Source organism: Zonotrichia leucophrys, chromosome 4, assembly GCF_028769735.1.
Source record: "Zonotrichia leucophrys gambelii isolate GWCS_2022_RI chromosome 4, RI_Zleu_2.0, whole genome shotgun sequence".
NCBI classification, from domain to species: domain Eukaryota; kingdom Metazoa; phylum Chordata; class Aves; order Passeriformes; family Passerellidae; genus Zonotrichia; species Zonotrichia leucophrys.
In genome coordinates this window covers 41,627,517-41,650,692 of record NC_088173.1, presented here as the reverse complement: position 1 = coordinate 41,650,692, position 23,176 = coordinate 41,627,517, and the positions used below count along the sequence as shown (strand labels likewise).

General features: G+C 39.5%; 1 protein-coding gene across 4 annotated transcripts in view; it reads left to right on the top strand.

Moving 5' to 3' along the window:
* The window catches only part of GAB1 (GRB2 associated binding protein 1), a 96,913-nt gene that overhangs the window by 51,699 nt on the left and 22,038 nt on the right, over window positions 1-23,176 (top strand). For all 4 annotated transcript variants that reach the window (XM_064711298.1, XM_064711302.1, XM_064711299.1 and 1 more), the window contains exons 2-4: window positions 4,482-4,776; window positions 14,281-14,494; window positions 22,188-22,783. In XM_064711298.1, the coding sequence (XP_064567368.1) occupies window positions 4,482-4,776; window positions 14,281-14,494; window positions 22,188-22,783 (1,105 nt within the window). The remainder of the gene's footprint in view (window positions 1-4,481; window positions 4,777-14,280; window positions 14,495-22,187; window positions 22,784-23,176) is intronic.

Sequence of the window (23,176 nt, the reverse complement as noted above, 5' to 3'; positions counted from 1 at the left end):
AGGAGAGAGGAGGGAAAAATAATCCATAAATGTAAAGATTAAGGGAAGTATAGCTACAACTTCTTCAACAGGTACACCTCTTGTAAGTAGAATATACTGTAAATTCTGTGTACTGTATACAGTAGTATGGACTAGTTAAAAAAAGCCAAAAACCAACTAAACCCTAACACTCCTGCATGCTGCTTTCTATCAATTTCTTAGCTTCTACATTCACATTGAAATCAGCAGTTTGCATACATCTTAGTAAAAAAAAATCAACCCTAATCATTGATATGTCTTGGTTTTACTTTGTACCCTACTCAAAATGCTGTGTAAAAAATACAGAATTCCACTGTTCCCTTGATCATTTGATGCTCTGTGGGTGAGCAGCCTGTCACATTTCAGCCTCTCTCAAAGCAAGTAAACAGGCTGGTTTCTGTAGCTGTGATGGTCTCATGACAGAGGCAGGACAATGTTTGGCCGGTCCTGTGTTGGGCCAGCTGATGTGCTGTGCAGCCCAGGAGAGAAAACAAGCTGAAAGGCACACAAGGCCTTTCTTAGAATGAGGGAAAAGCAGCAAACCTTGTTAAACTGTGTTTTGTAATAATTTACAAAGCCTACACAGGCTTTTGGTGAACTTGATAACCATGATTTTTGCCTTACAACACTTACAACAGGAGCAGTTTTTCTTCTGAATTAGGTATTGGCTTTGCAAGCAGTGTTTAGAGGCTAAGTCCTATTATATTTATAAAATATATTACTAAACCATATTTGTATTAATAAGATATTTTATATATTTGAGTGAATGTTTCATTTAAAAATATTTGCTCAAATTTCTTTCCAGAATTAAATAACTACAAAATACTTAAATCATATTCTAGGTATTTTTTCGACTTCTCAAAGCAATTGACTTCTGGCACAGAAAACCAGTGTTTGATAATGTATGGCTGGTAATAACATAAGTTATATGACAGATAAATAATTAGTTCCTTTAATTTTCCTGTGCTGTAAATTGGTTGCATCTTTTTGAGTGATTATGAGAAATAGTTTGTAGCATGCACTTCTGTAAAAGAAAACAAAATTTTCAAACAAAAATGCCCAAATGGGTAAAAAAAAAAAAAAAAAGGATAAAACTTGCATAAGTACGTATTTCTCACTTTCTCACTTTTGGAGATTGCTCTTCGGAAAGCTGTTGCTGTAAAAGCTCTTCCTTCCACATATAACACAAATAGCACAATATTCTGTGCTTCAGTGGGGCAGTCACAGCTTTCTTTGCAGCGACAAATACTGAAATGTTAAAAATAGATCAAGCTTTAAGAATCCCAGATATTTTCAAATAACAAAGGGTGATTTATGTGAGCTCATTTTGCACTTGGACAAAGTATAGAGGCGCTTTTGTACTATGATTAGCAAGGGCGCTGATGTCAATTTGCTTGTCTAGCTTTTAGCTTTATTCTGCTGCTAAATTGTGCTTTGTACTGTAGTCCAGACAACCTTTGCAATCTGCCTTGTTAGTGTGTAGTTTATGGAATTGCTTTTGGTTTTGAATATAATCTGTGCCAGTTTCAGAGTGTGATTCACTATAGGACTGAAATAAATGTTCGCATGTGCACTTTGTGAAAACCCTTCAAAAACAGTAGCAGGTGCCAGCAGACTAAAGCCAATATTTTAAATATTTAAGACTTTCTGTTTTGTAGCCTAAAGGGCTGAAAGGAAATTCTTTTTAACTCAGTGTTTTTTCTCAGTTTTAGAGTCCTGTTTACCTATTAATACTCAAAAGAAATTGTCAGGATTGCTAAGAACCTTTCATTCCCTAACACAGTACTAGAAATAAATTTTTAGAAGAGGCACACCTGGTTGATGCAGAGATGATAGAGGTTTTTTTGCCTGGCGTTTTGTTGTTGCACAAAATGTGAGACAAACTGTGAGACATCACACTTCTCAATTGCTCTTGTTCCTCTCCTATCTCTAATCTCTTTCCTCTTGATTTCTGCTTTAAAAAATTCATCTGAGTGACTAAAGGCTGAAGTTAAAGATAAAGCTTGTTTCTGAAGCAGCTTGTAGCAGTTATCTGTCATCAGCCTTGCCTGGAGAGAGGCTCATCTACTGAAGCTTTGTGTTATCCCAGCATCTAAGTTGTCACTTGATTTGGAAGCAGGAAACAAAACTCTACTAATGTTTTTGGGGCAATGTTAAATGCTGTTTATCTAGCTGTGCTGCTAGGACATACTCACATTTGAAATCTAAATCAGAGAGGCTTAATCTATTATATCTTCTACATTTTAACTGTTCACCAGTTAAATTTACTGCTACTATGGAAATAGTTGCTTGACACTTTGACTTGATTCACACCATTCATCATTTAAAAACAGATGCTGTTTTTCACAAGTGCAGTAAATACAATTGTTTTGTAGTTTGAAACTATAGACATTATCTTAAAATCAAAAATCTTTTAGAGCTTTGCTAGTTGGAGAATGGATCACAAGCCTTAATTGTGCTGTCTGTCCTTTTTCCCTTTCTCCTGTTTTCGGTATTATCTTTTCATAATAGCTTCTGTAGCTTGATACCCCAAACAGGCATGCACAGTGGGGGTTTTGAATCTCTGGGGTGTCGCCCTGTTCTTCTAAGCCTTCTGATGTTTACATTTTTGTAATGGAGTTTCTCACGCACTTTTATGTAAATAATGATTGTTTTTGCATTCCTTTCTGGAGGAGGAGAAATTTGATAAACTGTTGGTTTGACCAGTGTCATTGGAGAAGTGGCAATTTCATCCTCCAATCCAGAGTCATTTTTAAAATTCTAAATATATCAAAATCAAGAAATAAACCTTCTTCTTGTTACCTTGGAAGTTTCAGCATGCGTGTCGTTCATTTTGGGTCCTATTGCGACACTGGGGCAAAGCCGACAGCGCTTGTTCAGAATGGGGAGACGGCAGTGCAGTACTTGCTCCTTGTCCCCCTTCCACTAGTTTGTTTGAAGGTAGCACCTACAAAAATGAAATGAATGCACTCTTGTGCCTCACAAAAATGGCTCTGAATCTTTCCCTAATACACAGCAAGAAACTCTTGTTTTCAGAGCTGCTGTCCCAGTGTTTAAAGAACATCACACATCTTGACCCCTTCTCGGACCATCCTTGCCGATTCCGTTCCTTTTCCTTGATTAGCACACAGCCAGGGGTGGCCAAAATGAAAATTTCCCTCACCCTCACCTGTCTTATTTATGCATTTCTTCTGCTGGTTTTCTTTGTTTTGTTTTTTTTTTTTTAATCTTTCAAAGGACTTGCTGACAACCTTGTTTGAATATCCTAAGGAAGTTTAAAGTAGGGTGACTTGGGGCATGATGCGAGTCTGTGGTGTAATGCACAGTGTCTTGGCTACTGCACTGATTTACTTGGTCTGCACTGTGTCTGGGCTTTGCTTTCAAATTTCTCAGTGTGAAAGACGTGCAGCTCTCCTTGTGAGCAATGGCAGTGTGTCTAGTTTCTTCTGCTGTGCCCATTATCCTGGCACTGGGTAATAAAAAGAAGCTACTATCATAGTATTGCTGGTAGAGCTGAGGAGCAAAAGTGCAGCCAAGTGGAGCAGTAAAGATGCTGTTGGAAGCAGCAGGACAGCTGTATGCTGACCTTGGTTGTGTGGTTTCAGTTCAGGTCCTCATTGAGGATTATGGCAGGTGATGGAGGCCCATGGGATGAAAGGCAGCTAAGGATTCGTTAGAGAATACAACATTTTGCATTTGCTTCTCTCTTAGACCAGCTTCTTTCTGCAGCATCAGGAGGGCTGGTATAATGGGCATAGTGTCAGACTATCAAATCAATTTGTTCTGTACTGCATTTGTCTGGTAAAACTACATCATTTGGTCATTTTCTCCATCCCCATCTCTCTAACAGTTTCAAAAAATAATAATGTGGCTCTTTCTCTGTAAGAAGTACTACTGTAGAAATATTATGAAGGTTCTAAATGCAGAGTTCCCCTGGAATTGAGGTGCATGTACAGTGTGAGTATTGTCTGTTCCTTAAATGCAGGTCATATCGTTGATTATCAGTGAAAAATTCGGTTAAAATGCATCAGCCTGAAACAATATATATTGGGAACAAAACACCATGGAACACTTTAAAATGTATTTTATTTTGTCTCTCTCATGCCTGTGACAGCTTCCTTCAGAAGCCCTTTTTGTGATTTTGTGCCCCTTTCCTGATCCCCACCCCATTTTTTTCTTTCGTGTATTCATGCTTTCTCATTTTGTAAACAGTGATTTAATTTATATATCCGCTTGCTACAAACAAAGTCAAGATATAAAATTTAAAATACAAATTCACTAATCCTTAAGTCCACTACTGTAACAATACCTAAATAGCGTTAAATGTGGGTATTTGATGTGTATAATAATTGAGCCAGTTATTAGTACTTGGTTCAACCCAGGTTGGAATCACACATAAAAGGTCTTAAAGTGTGATTTCTTCCTCCTAATTTTTCTTCCTTTTCTCCCTCCCCAATTTTCAGGCATGGAAGAGAAGGTGGTTTGTGCTTCGGAGCGGCCGCCTAACAGGGGATCCAGATGTATTGGAATACTACAAAAATGACCATGCCAAGAAGCCTATCCGTATTATTGACCTAAATTTGTGTCAACAAGTGGATGCTGGATTAACATTCAACAAAAAGGAGTTTGAAAACAGCTATATTTTTGATATCAACACTATAGATCGAGTTTTCTATTTGGTAGCAGACAGCGAGGAGGAGATGAATAAGTGGGTTCGATGTATCTGTGATATCTGCGGGTTCAACCCTACAGATGAGGGTAAGTTCTGTTGCTTTTTCTGAGAAAGTGCAGTGCCTATGTGTGAAGAACATTCCAAAGATCAGATGACTGTCTTTAGCTGGCATATGTTTTAAAGCTTGTGGGTATTGGCCTTGAAACTTCCTTGTTATCCTCAGAAAAAGTAAGCAGAACAGAGGGAGGTACTCAGAATTTGTTACAAATTATGTAACTGTTCTTATGCTGTAGAACTTGGATGACACTCTGTGTGATGTTAGTTCTTGGAAGTACAGGAAAAATCTCAAGTAAAATCATGTGTGGCAGTAGATCTTAATCGTTAAAGGAGTCCCATTTGGTATAAAAGCATATGGTTATACAAGCAGGAATAAGTGCAAAATGTCAGGTTTCTAATATTATCATTTCCCCGTCTGCTTTGAAACTTGGGGGAAAAGAAATCCACCCCCATCAGCTAAAACAAACAAAAAATAACCTGTAGTTTTGCTCTATCCAACTCAAATCCTACCAGAATAGATACTGTATGAAGGCAGCTTGTAGGAAACACAATGCTGTATTTAATTCTTTGCAAATACCTTGTGGCCACTGCTTGTCCTGAATCCGTTCTTTTTTATTTACTTATTATTCATGCATTCCTTTTGGAGATTAGTGGGTTACAGGCCTTGCTGTAGATCTGTGCACAAGTTCCAAGAAAACATTAAATAGGAGTGGTAAGAGGGTTATGCATAAGGCATAAGAGGGTTATACATAAGGCCTGACTGAAGGGGCTAGAATTAAATCCCTGCTTTTTGTAGGATTGTGGATTGAGGGAGGTGAAGGAGAAGAAGGGGTTTGTATCACTTTGCTCCAGCGAATTGCCACTCGAATAGCAAGTTCAGGGGAAGTTGCTTCTTTTGCCAGTTCCAGCAGGTTTTTGTGGCATCCTGAGCACACACAGGCCCTGCAGCGCGTCTCAGAGAGCAGCTGCCGTGGGGTTCGGTGCTCAGCCTGCGTCCCAGAGAGGTGTGGGCAGGGGGCAGTGCTCCAGTGCAGCTGTGGGCACAAGTCCTGGCTTCTGGGGACAGGCTGGAAATCTTGAATCTAAGGAGGAAACAGGTTTGCCTGGCAGCTCTTCGGCAGAGTGCAAAGGAGCACGTGTCCATTGCACGGAACAGAGAGGTGGGGTCCCCTCAAAACCATCAGCCCTTTCCTCTGGGAGCTGGTATGCTGTTAGCCCTTAGCTTTCTGTCATTGAACTGAAAATAAAACCTGCTGTGGATGTGGAGAGATGTAACTGTGCCCTCATAAACTGAGTTTTTGCTTCAGTCAATTGTATCGATAACTTCTCCCCGTTGTACTCTCATTGCATGTTTCATTTTTGACACTTTCTCTTTGGCTGAATGTTTTGGTTTGAAAGGACAGGTGTCTACTATACTGAATTATTCCAAAACCTTTACTTCACTCAACTGAGAGTTGACAGCATTGTCTGTTTTATTGGTTTAGTGATGCCTTGCAATGCATTGAGCAAAAATTTTAAAAAAGGAAAATGGGAAAATCAGTTGCTGAGTGTTTATTGCCAAGTTCTTATTTTACCAAGATGAATCTTCATGCCAGTGAAAGAGCAGGTCGTAAATATACTTTAAAAATCTGTGTTCACCTGCAGCTTATTTTGGGAAGTTAAAGAACAGGTGAAGTTCAGATAGTAAAAACACATTATTATTTTAGTCTGGACCTAAACAAGAGGAGTGTGTAGCATGAGAAGTCTTTCTATTACCTGTGGAAGCAAAAGATAGTTTTCTTTGAAGCTGGAAGAAATGTCTCTTGCCAGACAAGGGTTTGTTGTGTGTCCTGTCATTGGCATCCCTTGCTCAGTCAAGAACTAGGAACACCACTGCCCTGTTGTTCCTTCTGGGGTTCATTTGGAAATCCAGGAACATTGCCTTCTTGGATTTATGTGGGAATCTATAAAATCAGAGGGAGCTATAAGCCAAAAATGTGTCACCAGTGTTTTGCTTTGAGCTGTGTTGAGAGACGATCTGGGATGGAGAGACTGAATGGACCTGATGTACCAGTAATGGCTGTTTTGTGTCTTCTGCTGTGAAGATGTCCTCTGAAATACTTTCAGCAGGATGAGGATAAATGTTTAAAGAAAGGTAAAAATAGAGGAAATGTTTTTTTAAAAATGATTAATGAGAAGAAAAGTTGAAGGATTTTTTTTTCCTGAGAAGAAAACATTGAGGGAAGAACTGACTTTCAAACACAAGCTGCGATAAGCAGGACATGGATCCGTTGTTATCTGTAGAGAGAACTTATTTTTCTTTCAGTGAGTGACGTAACGATAAAGAAAACCCTTTGAAGGATATCTAAGCACAAGCTGTGAAAGTCCTTCCCTAGAATTTAGTAGACATCTGTGATGAATGTTTTATATGTGATGCAGCTCCATGTTTCTGTAATTTAGTGAATTGTGTTCTTGGCAGAGCAAGGAAAGGAGGAAGTGATCTTACTATACGCAGACATGTTACTTGCATGTATTAATTTGAATAAAGATAGCAGTAGCAAAATAAACCAGAAGAAATAAGGTAGGGAAGAAGAGGGGGAAAAAGGAAGAACAAGACATTAAAATTTACAGTTCATTTACATAAACAATAAAATGTGGTGAAAAAAGTTTGTCATTTTAAGGATCATACATTGAAGGAGCTGCAGCTTGCTTCACACATGATGCTTTCAAAGTTTCTTTTCAGGCTGCTGCTATTTGGTGTATGCCTTCCTACCTTTTTGCCTTTGGAACAATAAAATTTTGTATTTGCTTTTTTTAAATGATGTTTTGATAATCCATGCACTGCAGGTTGATCACAGCTTCGGTGCAATATCAGAGACAGACAGGATGAATGTAACTTCCCATCCTGACTCCTTCTCTTTGATAAATAAATAGTGGGTATTGGAAGGATGCTATTTAGGGTGCCATTCCTGCATGAAGGGTCTGCCTGTAAGAAACAAAAAATGTTCTTCTTTGACAGCTTTAAAAAGTTCATGACAGGGCCTAGCACATATGGCAAAGCAAAATTGCCATCCCAGTAGCATGTGTTGAATATTCAAGACCTTGGTCATTAAAGGTCTCAGAAGTAAGGAGAAATAGCTGAGCTTCTATATGAAGGAAGGGCAGCTCTGGAAGAGCATAAAGTGCAAGGACAAAGTACTAAACTTAAAAAAAAATTGCAGCTAGTTTGCACTATGGAGATGATGTACTTAATGAAGAGCTGAGGCATTTTTATATCTCTCAGATATGATTAGCTAGAAAGAATTGTTGGCTCAAAGGTGACGTGCCAGAAGGATGGGTGATTGATGACCTGCAGTGCAGTAAAAAGGAACAAAAGAACTGAGTTAAGCATTAGGAGAGAAACTCTCCAGAGAAGGGTCATGAGTCTGTCTGTTGTCACAGAAGTGAGGCAGTAGGTTTAGAAGGAATAGTCGCAGAAAGGCATTTGTTTTTTGAAGGCTTTTTTTGGTTGCTTACTTTGAGTAAAAAAAGTTGGGGAGATAATGGCCACTGAGACATACAAATGTGATGATTTTTTGAAGAGTGGAATAACTGAGAGGAAGGTGATGATAGACTGTGAAGAATGATGTTAGAGCTTTCTAGCAAGATTGCACAGGAATAATCAAGGGTTTGATAGAACTGGTATCTGGTGGCTCAAGCTGAGATGATCACTGTCTGTTATCCAAAGGAAAAGAGAAGACAGCAGACAGGATTAAGATGTCTTCTACTGTAGTAAAAGAACTGGTGGTTAAGTAAGATGGTGATGATGAAAAATAGAGTGTAAAATCTGCAGCAGTAGATCTTCCCTTTCAAGATGTGAGGCAAAAATACATATATTTAAAAAATAATTTACTATCGGGGCATGATCAGCATCTTAATCTTGAATGTTTGAGGTCATTATCTTAAGCTGACAGCTGCATGTAACAAAAGTTCACATGGAAGGTGATTCTGTTCTTCCTTGAGGAAAAATGAACTGAATCTATTATGCCTAGGTAATTTACTTAATTTTCTCTTGTTTCTGCTGGACACTTCTTGTGCTGTTGATGTTACTGTTGAGTCTCTGGGAGAAGGGTTGGCAGAGTGTTTTGCAGGTTCCCGTGAGTCTGAGGTGCTGAGAGGCAGCACGTGGGATGATGGAAGCCTCTCTGGAGCACAGAGATGCCTACAGCCAAGGAGAGCTCTGGGCATTTTGGTGAAGAAACATATCCAAGCTTTTTAATGTGGTGGGCTGAACTATTTTTCTTCACAAGCACCTACAGAAGTTAGTCTATAACACGACTCCTTGATTATTTTTCCGGCTACAGATGTTTCCTTATTTCTCCTTTTAAATGAATAGTCTTCAAAACAAAATTGCAGGTGGAGAGGCGGTGTCAATTCCAAGTGCAAATGTTTTGGTATTTTCAAATTTTAAATGGGTAACCAAAACTTAGAATTACACACGAACTGCAGATAGCAAGAACTAAATTTTAGGTGTTAGCTCTGAAAGCTGGAAACTTCTGTGTATGATAGAACCTGGAGCAGTCAGTCGTGTTTCTGGTGCGGATGCAGGAGGCAGGGTTGTCCTGGACATAAGGCGCGAAGCTGAATTCTTCATTCCTTAAAAAAGGTATCATGTTTATCTTCAGGAAGAGAGACATACTGTGAGATTATATTAAACTAAGAAAATAAACATATGAGATGCATAGGAAGTTTTTCTTAGAGTATTTTAAAGGACTTTCTCTGGCTATAGCAGAACAGTTCGGTCTGGAGCTTTACTGCATAGATTTCATATTGATGCCGGGCTGTTCACTTAATGCCAAATCCCAAATCCATGCTCATGTGTTTGTGCCTCTTTTGGGCTGGATCTGGCTCTCATCTATTGAATTAATGTGTGAACAATGCAAGTGCCCATCAGCACACACGCGCTTGTGCTCTGTGTGTGCATATGTGGCCCTTTGATTCCAGGATGTCTCAAACAAACAGAGAAGTTCTTTTAAGGCTTCAGGTGTAGTTTTGAAGTTTTTATTTGATGGGATTTTTTAAATTATGGCTCTTTTTATTGTATCTGTGAATTTTTGGACAAGAATATTGCTCTAATATTTTGTTGGCCACTGGTTATTTTAATAACACATGTGTTATAGTAAGTGGATGGAATGAAACCTCTCAGAAGAATGGAATGATCATGCCATTGCACATCTGTTGCTGATTCACTGTTGCAATGGAAAAATCCCATTTCTGTTTTCATATTTCTATCTACAGTGTACAAAGAATGCATTTTCTTACTTCAATTGCAATTTTGACATTTAAAGAAATGCATGCTGTAATGAGGCCTCTGTGGTTTTTTTACTATGAGAACATTTCAAGTTTTTGCATAATTAGAATATTAAGAGACTGTTCATTATAGTGTAGAAAACAATTACATTTTTGCTTTCATTAAAAAACAAACACCAAAATATAAACCCAGTCCTAAATAGAAACTCCCACACTCAGATTTTCTAGGTTGAACACAAAGCAAGATATGTAGGAACTTGTGGGATAAAGCAGCTTCATATATTTGAGGAGGGAGAAAGTGGAGCCTTTCGTTATTCTTGTTTAGAAAATGCTCTTTTTACATAATAAATTTTACAAGATATCAAAATGATTATGAAGAAAAAAGTATAAATTCTAGTGAAAATGAAGCCTGTAACTACTCATAACAAACCAGCTGAGAAAAGATAAGACTTTTGCCCTGTTTTCAGAAAGCTGATTATTCTAGCTGTACTGAATCCAGGAATTATAAAAACAAAATAGAATTCTTGTTAGACTAATTTGCATGTTAAATTTTCTGGCTGTTTTTCCAGCTCCCAGTTATTTCAAAGCAGTCTGAGTGTCTGAGCTCTGGGAACAAACCAAATGACTTATAATGCTCTTTGGTGTGCAGATGACCCCTTCCCTAAAAATCTGCTAGTCCAAAGTGGAGCAAGTTGATGATGTACTCTTTGAAATCATAAATAGCTGCTGGAAGAGCAACTTTCCTTCATATCAGCTTGAGGAGTGCTTGGGTGAAGAGAATATTTGAGAGGGTGCAGATAGGCAAAGAGCTTTCATTTGCTCAGTGATGAAAGTTTTAGCATTACTTCTTCCCTTGTAGTAAAATTTGAAATGGCATCAATGCATAAAGCAAATCTCAAGTGCTTTAGACCAAATTCAGTAGATCTTTCAATCTGGCATTAGCCCACACTATTTAACATATACAAAATGCCTGTGTGAGGATGGATTTCAGATCAGAAAGTTGGTATTTTAATAGTTAATGCTCTATATGCTGAAAAAACCAAACAAACCTCAACCAAACCACACAAACACCTATCTCAAACAAACCCCACACAGATCTGTGAGAGGATCAGGGTTTTTATCAAGTATTATCTGTGTCAAAAGAAAGAGACGACTCGTCAGAAGGACAGTGTCCGTAATGATCCATTAACATTAATGGGCTCCAAATCCTTGCTCAGAGAACAGATCATAAAGCTTCCAGGCAGCTGGACAGCATCACCTTGAAAATTCAGTAACAATTGAAAGGGACACATTAGGAAAGGAATGGAATGAATCACTGTTATATCTTCATAAACCAGTGGGTCCTAGACTTTTTTTGTGTGTGTGTGCTTTGTGTGCAATAGTTAGTTTCTCTTCTCAGGAAAGAAAAAGTAGCAGAGCTAGGAAAGGTGAGGATAAAGGGAAACCAGATGTACAATGAAATGGCTTCTGCACCAGGAAGAATTAGGCAGTACCAACTCAGTAAAAACTATGACAAAGTTGTGTAAAGTTGGGAATGGGAATTATGAGTAGGAGGTAATTGTTCACAGTTTCTTTGAAGATGGGAGCTGAAATATATCAAGTGAATATATCAGGTTTAAAAGGAAGTGGGTTTTCATGTCATGCGTAGTAAGGTGTGGACCTCACTGCCATAGGAGGGTAGTGAAGTTCAAAAATATAAAGTCACTCAAAGAAATAGGAGAAATTCAGAGAACAGTGTGTCAGAGGGTAGGTCAGCAGAGGCTGTGGAAGCAGCCTATGTCTTGGGGTGCCCCAGAAGCTGGAGCAGTGCATCAGGCTTTGTGGATACATTGGCCTCTTTCAAAATTCATGATTTTATTTTTCCCTGAAAAGTCACCCTTGAGTTTTGCTGCTCTTCCTGGGAATGCTGGTGCATGATGTGTTTAATTGCATCAGGTCACGTAGGTACTGTGTGCATGTTGGGCTCTCCTGACTGCATGAGGGCTGACTGGCACACCCATGTTCCCTGGAAGCCTCAAGGATATCCTGTTTGATTTCTCTTTTTTCTCCTCCTGTGAGCTTGGCACGGAGCAGTTCCAATGGCGTGAGGGTTGTGCATCGCCAGGCCCGGGAATGGGGTGGGCACTGAGGCACAGGGGAGGTCTTCAGGATCTCATCTCTTAAGTGTGGTCAAAAAATGATGTGTTTGGCAGGAAACTTTTCTTGCCCACCCTTACTGGTGCATGCATTTACTTCTGTTCTTCAGTTCTGCAGGGGACAGGGCAGACAGCTGCTTGTCCTTTCTCCCACTGCTGCTTTTCCAGAAAGTACAAAAAGTACATTCCTGGTGGGTCCATTCAGGCACTTCTCTGTTCCTGCTGTTGAGCCCCTGCATTAGGGGAATCATGAAATATTAGTAGGTGCCTCAAAGGGGCTCCTTCAAGCTCTTGAATTTCGTAAATGATAGAAAATTGTTCATATTTTATATTTAAGCATGTAGAAAGTAAGCTACTTTTTTAGTAGCTTTTGCATCCAAGTACTGCTGTATTTGAAAGGAAAAAATGAAGTGACTCTAGAATACAAATAAAAAGGATGTGCATAGGAATTGTAAATACAAGGATATTTAAGTAAACATCGGCTATTTTAAGTAACAGTTTTTAGATAACAATTAATGTAATGGATTTTACCTTTTTTTACCCCATTTTTCTAAACCATAGGATGTGGTTTAGGAATATGTGTTTCAAGAAATGTAATGTATAAAGAATTTATAAACATTACAAATTATAAACATCTCTATACTATCATTTATCTGATCTGCATGCATCAATTTATTTTTATGCATGTGATCCCTTGATACCGTCTGTTTCTTTTCCTTCTTCTGCTAACTAGTTTGATGAATAGGTCAGCCACAGCCCTTCATAATAATTTTTTTTTAGGCTATCCTACTTTTTCAGGAAGGTTGAGTTGAGGAATTTTCATACACCTAGACTTCTTCCAACCACATGGGTGTGGTGGGATTTAATTTCTGAGCCTGTTCAGATACCATGGAAGTTCAAAGCAAGTGTGGCTATTTCTATTTCCATGTCTAAATCACTTGTACTTGGTGTACACAGAACTGGAAGCAGGAGGGCTGTGTTCTGGGCTGCTCATCTCTTATTTCCCAGAGCAGTGCTGAGAAGCAGAAGCTGAATGAAGCTACTTTGTAGTGCATAGTTGGCCTGTAAGGCTGGCAGGAGCAGGAGCATTGGATAATAACATGTTCATTTGAACAATGCTAATAATCAGCACCCATTCTTGGGATGTACAGTTTGGAATGTACAATGAGTTGCAAGTAAGCCTTGATAATTAGGAAATAGTTTGCTTAATTATGTTGTTCTTAGTCAATGTCAGTAAAACAATGAAAAAGCCAAATGATTGTTTAATATTTGATGATGTAGATATTTTCTAGCCTCCCAGATAATTTAATAGTCTGGATGTATGTATTCGGAAGGCAAAAAGAAGTTGCATGGATAGGAAGTGGATAAGAATTATAAGGTTATTTATAAGAATTATAAGGTTATTTTAAAAAAAAAGAAAACCACCTCCTCTCCCCCCACCCCAAAAGAAATCCAAACTAAGCCAAAACAAAACAAAGAAATGAAACCAAAACCAAACCCAACCCCTTCATTTATTGCACAACAATAAAAAATTAGGGTATGTAATCAGGTGGCTTAGTGGAACATGTTACCTGTTGTACCTTTGCATTATTTTTCTAGTTGTAAAGAATCTTCCATTGCCAAAGCAGCAGTTTTCCTGTCTGTTTTCAGATACTGAGAGTGGCCAGATCTTGCCTGGTAACTAATCTCAAACGTTGAAGTGACCTTGGTCAAAAAAGAATGAGTACTTCCAAGTGCTGACTTGGGTTGCCATGTTCAAGTAATAACTTATGGGCTTGTGCCTGCCCTTGATTAGAACAACAGATTTGTGTTTTTAGCTGTATTACCACAGCTGTCAACATATTTGTTCTTTCTGTGGCCAGAAAGCAGGTTAAATAAGTCTTTAAATAAGGCAGAACCTCTGTTTGCAAGGCTTACTTAAGAAATTGATTGCAGTTTGAAAAGATAAAGATTGATATATAAATGTAAATTCCCTGAAACAAACGTTAACACCCAGATGTTATCGTGTCCAATTTAACAAATTTGAACTAAAGCCTGAGGGTTTTTCCATCCTCTGTTAATTTTCTTTTCTTACTGTTGAAGAACTATTTCTTCACTATATAAAGAAATCTTTGCTTCTGTGTTTTGCAGATGCTGTGAAGACACCAGTTAGTTCTTTACAACCATCTGCTGAGTTACCCTTGCCCATCAGCACTTCACCGCCCTCCTTACAAGCAGAATCTTCCCTTCCTTCTCCTTATCGGCTCATTAATGTCCCCCCTCTGGAGTCTGCCTCTGGTCAGGAAGATCCTCAAGACTACTTACTGCTAATAAACTGTCAAAGTAAAAAACCTGAACCTATGAGGTAAGTCACTTTTGTTTCTTAATAACACTTTTTTATATTACAAACCAAGAATGTTTGTGCTAAGTGCATTTTGTTACTACAGAGATACTGAGCATTTGGATGCACATATCTACACAGGGAAGCTGCCTGTAACTTTTCTTTTTTTTTTTTGTTCCATGCATCAAACCTTTTGCTGCAATAGCAAGTTGTTTGATCAGTGTTATATTGCATTCTCCAAAAGTGTTGACAGCAACTGCCAAAATGAAATATCACAGTGATGCATCAATCCAAGCCTTCCATTGGAGCTTTGAGTGATGCATGACACAAAGTATGCTTTCTTTAGCCACAGTCTGGTGTGCTTAGTCCCGTTCAGTACTAGAAAAAGCTGGAGGAATTTAGCCTTTCTCCCTCCTGGCATTTGGTTCCCCAGTTTTGCCAGTTAAAGCTTTCATGGAAGGGGTTAAGAAAACATGCTGATGTTATCATCACCTGCCAGGTTACCACATCACTGAGTACAGTGATCTTCAAGTGGCATTTGTTTACTATTACTAGCATGATTCAGACTCTCAAACAAGAAGAAAACCCAATTATTTTATGATAACAAAGAATGCAGAGGCTGAAACCACTCAGTTTCCATATCCTGAATTTCAGCTTTTTCCTAATAACAGATACTTAAAAGGAAACTCAAATAAGCTTTATTTTTTACTAAATAAAGAGTGCCTACACAGTCAGTTATCTAGAGAAGTGTGCAATAGGAAATTTGAAGGAAAAATTTAGAACTTCTACAGAATTAAATTTCTATTTATTTCTCCAGCTGCTACTTTCAACTTAAATAAATCCACAGCACCTCCTGCATAGGAGGATATGATATTCATATTAGCTACCTGGGAAATATCACTGTGTTTTGCCAGAATGGATCATAGAGCAGGCTGCCTGGGGACATACTGGAGTCTCTGTCCTCCTTTAAAAAAACTATTTAAAAGAACCAAAAATGAGCTTGACTGGACAAGCTCCTGAGGAGCCTTTGCTGTTTTTGAAGGGTTTGCTTAGAGGTATTGGAAAAGCTGAGCAGATAATGTCCAGAGGTCCCTTCAAAAATGTCATGGTTTGAGCCTGGCACAGAGCCAGTGCCCCCATGAAAATGCCCTCACCCTGGTGTCTGCTGTGAGATGTGACCAGGAATAAGCAAAACAGGCTCCAGCTTAAACATAAAGAACACTTTATTACCTAAACTACAGGAAAATAGGGAAAAACTATAAGGAAAAGGAAAAAAAAAAATTGAAAACCTTACAAAAAACCACTTTCCTCCTCCCCGCTACCTGAATTTCCCAATCCGATACATTCTCCCAAATCACCAACTGCCCAGCCTGGCACCACACTTTAGTATACTCAAACTTCAGTTCATGAAGAGGAGAGGAGTCCTTCTTGTTCCATAGGCTTCCCCTGGAAACACGCTGAAACCTCTGTGCTTCCAATGTCACTCGGCACCGCCCGGAAAGTCCTTTTGCCGCTTGTGACATCTTCCTTCCATGCCCAGTGCTCTCACCACCGTGCATGGACCAGAGCTGCTTTTAGGGTTGTCTTTTAAGGATGCCTTGTCTCACTCCAAAAAGGCACAGTCTCTGCTTTGGGACATCTGTCCCCCCCATATTTTTCCAACCCCCTGGGGCCGAGGGGTCCCCACGATGAGCCCTCCTGGTTCTGAGGCACTGCCTCCCCCTAAGTGCAGTCTCTGTGTCACAGGAACAAACTGAGTCCATGGCCACAAGAAAAGTCCAGCCAAAAGGCTACTCCAAGCATCTCTCTCTTCACTCAGCCAGTCTTCTCTACGTCCTTCGGGCCAGGTCCTTGTTTCATCTTATCTCTTATCTCCCTTCTTAGTCAGCTCCGAGGAGGATCAGCATTCTTGCAAGGCCCCAGTCATGAAAGAAAGGGGTTAAAAATTTCAGTCTCTGCCTGTCTCAGAACGACGATACTCCCACACGAGCTGCTGCTGCGGCCTGCCGGGCTGCACCCTTCTCCCCCCTTTCTCCTCCTGAGCCGGCTGCTATCACATTCCGTCTCGCCGACTCTCCCTCTCTCTCCCTCCTGGGGGGGGGGGGGGGAAATGTCTGCCCGATGTCTCTTGGGGCTGCTCCTCCACCCTTCCATCCTTGAGGGCCTTCTCACCCCCATCTCTGTCCAGGCCCCGGGCCTACCGCATGGCTGCCCCTCCCCCGCCCAGCAGCAGCGGCTGGACAGGGGAGGGAGATCTGACCTCTTCTCCTCGACGTCCCAAGAGAGCCTCCCAGGGCCAGAGCTCTGCTTTTTAACCCCTGTGTATTCTCGGAGGTGTGTCCAAACTGCACTGGTCACACAAGGTGCCAGTATCAAACTCCGAGCATCCATTGGTTTGACCACAGCCTCCCAGAATTCCCACTTCTTCCTGGTCAAACCACCACACAACCTTAAACATTCTGTAGGAGAACCGTATAAATCCCTCTGAGAAGCTTCTTTTCTGCACTAATTTCAAATAAAATCTGCTGAGATATTTACAGAAAAATTAACAAAACATCATATTATTTTTGTAATTACAGACAAGTGCCATATGCTCCGCGCTGCTTCCTTGGCATTTTTGTCTTGCTTTGTTGTGCTTGAGTTTCCTGGTCCATTTACTGATGATTGTGTAGAAAAGTGTCCACCCTTTACAGTCTTCCTTATAAAACAAGGGAATGAGCCTAGAGTTCCCCCAGAGTATGGAACGTGCATGTTCCAGGCAGGGTGGGATGTCCCAGAACCTCCTGCAGGGGACAGGGAAGCCCAGTGTTGGAGATTTTAGTGTTTAGTGATGTTCAGAAGCTGATAGTGCTGAAGAGGAATGTCAGTGTTCCTGCCAAAAGCTTTTGGGTTTGGTATCGCTTCCTGAACAGCTTGGCAGAGGAATTGACTTGGATTTCAGCAATCCTGGCCTATCAGAAATGTGTCTGAGTGTCCATTTGCTTCTGCGAGGGACAGGCTCAGAGAAGAGTTGTACCACCACAATGTGAAGGTGTTTTTTGGAATGATGAAGGTTGGGATGTGTAATTGACTTTCTGACCTGATTTCCACAGTTATGTGATGTGTGGGTTAAGTAGAGGATGAGGAGACCATAGAAGGGGCCACAAAATGTGGTATAGAGTCCATGATAAGCCTGCAAAATTTCTCAAGGAGTCACTAGTGACACAGAAGAGAAGGTACTGGGAAAGGCAAAAGGTCCAGTGGTGATAAAATACCTAGTGAACTGAAAGAACAGAACAAAATATTTGGGAGTGTAGAGATTGTTTAAATAAATTATGGTTTTATAGGAAAATCTGAAGACATTGACATTATGATCACTTGGAGATTATATGAGTTTAGTTTATTTTCTGTAACTAAAAAGCTGTGTCCTTAAATTAAAAAGGCTGTGATCATGAAAATTCAGAATAACAGTTGTGCTGGACTTTCAGTTCCACCTAAAAGGACTGCCTATGTTTTATGTCTGGTAACATAGGTAAGCTGCTGGGTTTGGGACAGAGTATAGAGCATATAGACATTTTCCTATGGAATGAGAGCTTTGTGTATCTCAGTAGCACATTACTAAGATGATTAGTAAGAGTGCACTTTACCCCAGTCCATATCCTTACAGACAAAGAATAAAAATTAAATGGCTGCATCATTTTCCTTTTTTCCAGGCTTGGAACAATTTATCTGGGTATTTCATACAGACTTAGTGTCAAGTGCAAGGCTTAATAGCTGTAATTAAACAAGCAGGTACTGTTACTTAAATGTTTTCCCCTTAGACTTAAAATTACCAGTATGCCAAGGGAACATTTTCTGTTTTGATTCTGCATGTTACTTTACAGGTAACCTGAGAACCACTGAATTTTATTTCAAGGCTTTGATGTTCTTTTCTGGGTGAGATGGGTCACTGTGAAACATAGATGTATCTGAGTCACCTCTTTGGGATTTTTGAGAATTGTAGTGTTTCAGACCTAGAAAATAATTATTACATGTTCCATTAAAGTGTCATAGAGTGCACCACATGCTGTTGTGAGACTGTCTTGTATGCAGCAATTGCAGCTGTGACTCTCACTTGCAGTACTTTGTCTAAAATAGTTTCGTGCTCTGATCACTGCTGACTTAAGAAAGAGCATTGTTTCACTGTAGCATTTAGGGAGATTTTAAGGTTGTGTTTGGATTCTAGATAAGAAAATGCAGCCAAACATTGCTTCTAAATCCCTTATTGTTCTGGCTCGTTCAGTAGGTGTATTGAAATACTAAATGCTGTCTTCCTCATCTTTCCTATTGTATATGAACCAGCCAAGGGTCACCTTTTCTCTCAGAAGAAGGGCAGGAATACCTGCTATTAGAAGACTTTGAAAGTAAAAAGATTCCACTTCAGTGAGTGAACAGTAGCCATTCTTGGAACATGTGTGAGAAATTAATCACAGAGCCATTAACTTGCCTGAAAATAGTGTTTGTCTGAGACTCATCTTGCATGGTGTTCATGAGTTTTAACAGAAAAACTATATAACTTGTGCTTCCATTTTCTGAAAAGAGGTCTGGATGTTATTTATTTTTGTCTGTCCTGTTTTTTCTGTGCTTGCTGTAGCTGTCCCACATTGCTGGCACACAAGAGCAGTTTTGCTGCCATTTTGTTTATAATATTCTGTTTCATTAGTCATATTGATTCCTGTGGATGGGAAAAGACTCAGCTGAAAAGGATGAGTGGTCAACCCAGCCGAAATACTTAATTTGCAGAAATGAGATTATTACCCCTCAGACTAAAACACTTGGTGTACCTTTTTCTGGGTCTCTGTCAACAAGTGGTTTGTGGTACATGGAGCCTGGCTTGTTCCTGGGCTCCCCTTCCTCACTGCCCCACCTCCTCTCGGTGCAGCTTAATGCCCAGGCATTGCAGCTCAGCTGGCTGGGCAGTTTTCTTTTCTCGGTGTGTGGAAGGAAATGGCCAGTCCTAGCACTGAATGAGGGCTGGTTTGGCCACTCACCATCATTTGCACGTATGTGATGCGCACATGTGACAACACTGAATTCATGTCGTAGTCATCTTCTGCTAATAAAGTGAGGAATTATCATTGTGTTACATCCAGCCTTGCCATTATTTTAAATGGAGGTGTAAAAACCCTTTAATACTTATTGTAGTAACCATTTGTTAATGGAATATTTAAAACATTTTTTTAATTGAGCTGTACTAAAGAGAAAATAAAATTCCTGAAGTATAGAAGTCATAAAAAACCCTCAAAAATACAAACCAGGAGTATAGTCTACTCCTATCAACTATGCACTGTACGTTTTCAGAATTATATATGGTGTTGTTATCATGGTCAGTGGTTAATGCTGACTTTTAAAAATAGTTAAAATTGTAAGGCTGAATTCTCTGGCTTCATTTTGGCATAAACTGTTTTCTTTGTTTCACAGTGTCTTTGGACTTTCAGTTGTGCAAAATCAGATTGCTTACTACCCATTCATATTTTGAAAAATGTTTCAGTAGACTAAGATGTTGATTCCAAAAGATTGCTTTCAAAATTGTGAATTAAATCAGAAATTCCCTCTTGTAACAAGAAATGTAAGCTGTTGCCATCAGCTAAGCAGATGACAGACCTAGTTGTCTCATGGTTTTTGAAAACCTTCCATTTGCACAAGTGCTTGTGGTCAAGAAAGAAGAAGTATCATTCACTTAGACCCAGAAAAACCCCTATATTTAGAAGGATAGTATTTGTTTCTTGCATTTCATGCATAATCATTATGCTCTGGCATTGTAAATATGCTGTTATTTCTTTTTGAGCTTTGCTTGTATATTCCTGCGTGTTTTTGTAAGATAAATGTAGTTTTTATGTTTTATTCCTGTAGTTTTAGAATTTTTTCCTTTTAAAGTATATCCCAGTGAACTGAAACTAACAACTTTGGTTCCACAATTGATTTTCAGTAGATGTAGACTACCTACTTTATTTTTATAGTCTAAAATTTAAAGATCCCAGTCCTTGCCATATTTGAGAAATGCTTGACTTTTTCTGGGATTTTGGTCTAAATGGATATCATACAACTAGGAGAGTACATTTAGAAAGCGAGGAACTCCTGAATCAATCCTTTGAATAAAGAGGAGGGGCTGCAGCAGAGCCTGAGCTTAGTGTTCACAGTCTGTTATGCGCTCTGTAACCTCATGTGCTTCCTTCAGTCCTATGTGCTCTATATTTTGCAAGTGTTTTAAACTTCTAGTGGTTCATACATGAGTTTTTGAAGCTCTGAGGCAAAGAGCTCTGAGGCAGCTGTAAAGAAACAAGAGAAATATATATTCATGGTCAGCATCATGAGTCATGTAGGAGATTTTACTTCCTTGGTTATGGAAGAACGAATAATGAGAAAAGTATCTTCTTTTTTGCGGGGGGTTGATTAAACTAAATGCAGATTAAAGTTCAGAGTTACCTAGACACCTGTTCTGACCAGTGACAGAACTGAAATCTATGTTTAAGGTAGCAATCAGAGCAAAATTACTATATTTTTTCTAATGGAAATTAGGTGCAGAGCCTGTTAAATAAGGGGGAAAATTATTCTTATGGTAGTTTATGGAAAATTATTCTTATGTATTTTATTCCTCAAAACTTTTGGACCTGTGTGGTCCAATTGCTTAACAGAGCTTACTAAGAGTTGTGTTGCAGGTATTCATTGATACCTATGCATGCTGAAATATTTACATATGCATGTATAAATTAACACAGTGGTATGCTATTGAGGTAGTGAAAATAGGAAATATGTTATGTTTGATCAAAAAGTGTATGGACTTCCTTAACTTAACTACACCACTACCATCTCCAGTGCTAGTGTTTTGCCACTGTTTGGACTTTCATTTAAGCAAGGAAGCCAGACTGATAACAGAATTTCTCTGCCTGGAGCACACTAAATGGAGAGGTTTAGAAAGGAAATCAAATTATTGTAATGTGGTTACTTTCCATGTAAGTTTACTGGTAGTGGTTAGTATTTGTACTAATGAGTGCTGTTCTCATAAAAGAATTTCCTCATCTAACAATACCACCTTCATTTGCATTCAAGGCAAAAGGTCTCTGTTGCACATGGAACCTATGGATTTTTTTTTCCCCTCAAAGAACATACCAATTTCCTCCTATTCATGATTTTAGCTCTTATTTCTCTTTTCCTTATATATTTCAAATGGTTTTTATCTGGTCAGTATAACTTCAGGCACACATTTAGGGGAGTTACAAGCAGTCATATTTTTTCTCTTAACATTTTTTTCTAAATTATTATAATGAGCAAGTACTGTAAGTCCAAGAACTGAGCATCTTATTTTTACCTTTAACAGTGCCAATAGAGTGTTGCTGGTTTGCAGCATGGGTTAAAAAAATGATTAAAAAACCTCCACCCCCCAAACTTGGCTTCAAACAGGCATACTGAAAATCACTTGCTTTGTGAAACATCAGCCTGTTGGTAAAGCTCCACATTTGTGCTTTATATTTCTCATGAATGAATTTGTATGAATGTAGTTACTTAGGATGCCTAGGTACTCCTGTTTGTTTAATAATAAAATGCCTGCATCTCATTTTAAAAAAATGAAAATAAAAAAATTGGAAGACACTGTTAGACTTTTCAGTTGGTTCCATGAGAAACGTTGTCTTTATGATTTGCAATGTTTGTTTTTCTTTGTGTGTTCGTCAGCATTCTAATCTCACAATCTCACATGTAGATCTCAGGCTGACTCTGCAAAATCCAGCTCTTCAGAAACAGACTGCAATGATAACGTGCCCTCCCACAAGAACCCTGTTGCACCAGGGAGCAAGCACACTGTGAACGGCTTCTTCCCGCAGCAGGGTGCCTACGATTCCCCGCCTTCCCGCTCCGCGCTGGCAGACTCCAGCCTCTACAACCTGCCCAGGAGTTACTCCCAGGATGTTCTGCCCAAGGCAGCGTCTCCATCTGGAACTGATGCTGAAGGAGAGCAGCATGTTTTCAATACCCCATCAGCAGTGTCGTTAGACACGCAGATGAGGCACATCTCCATTAGCTATGACATTCCCCCCACACCCGGAGGTACTTATCAGGTCCCACGAACTTTTCCAGAGGGAACATTGTCTCAGACTTCAAAACTGGAGACTATTCCAGACATCCCTCCACCTCGGCCCCCCAAACCTCACCAGGCAGCGGATCGCTCTCCTGTGGAGACGTGTGGCATCAGCCGCACCGCGTCGGACACGGAGAGCAGTTACTGCGTCCCCGCTGCAGGAGCGCCGCCCTCGCGCAGCAACACCATTTCCACGGGAGACCTGAACGTCTTCCGGAAAGGTCAGCATCATTTGACTTGAGCTGTGGGAGCTGAATGGGCTGAATAATGTGAGGGGCATTTCTAGCCTGTAGGAACAAGTGTTTAGCCCCTCACAATTCGCTATCACTGTGTTTAAAATATATTAGAAAAACCAACAGAGATTTTTAAAGGAAACCATCAAAACAGCAAAGCGCAGAACATCCGTAAGGGATGTATATTGCACTGTGGCATTCAGCCTTGGCTGAAAATATTTGAAGATCTAGACATAGTTATTTGGAAATAAGCTCATATAACTGAATTCCATACTACCATTTTCAGTCTTTCAGAATGATCAAAGTGAGCTTAGTGAAGTGTGGTGCAATCTGCAGAAGCTGAAATTGTTTCATAAACATAAGTGGGATATAGTGTATACC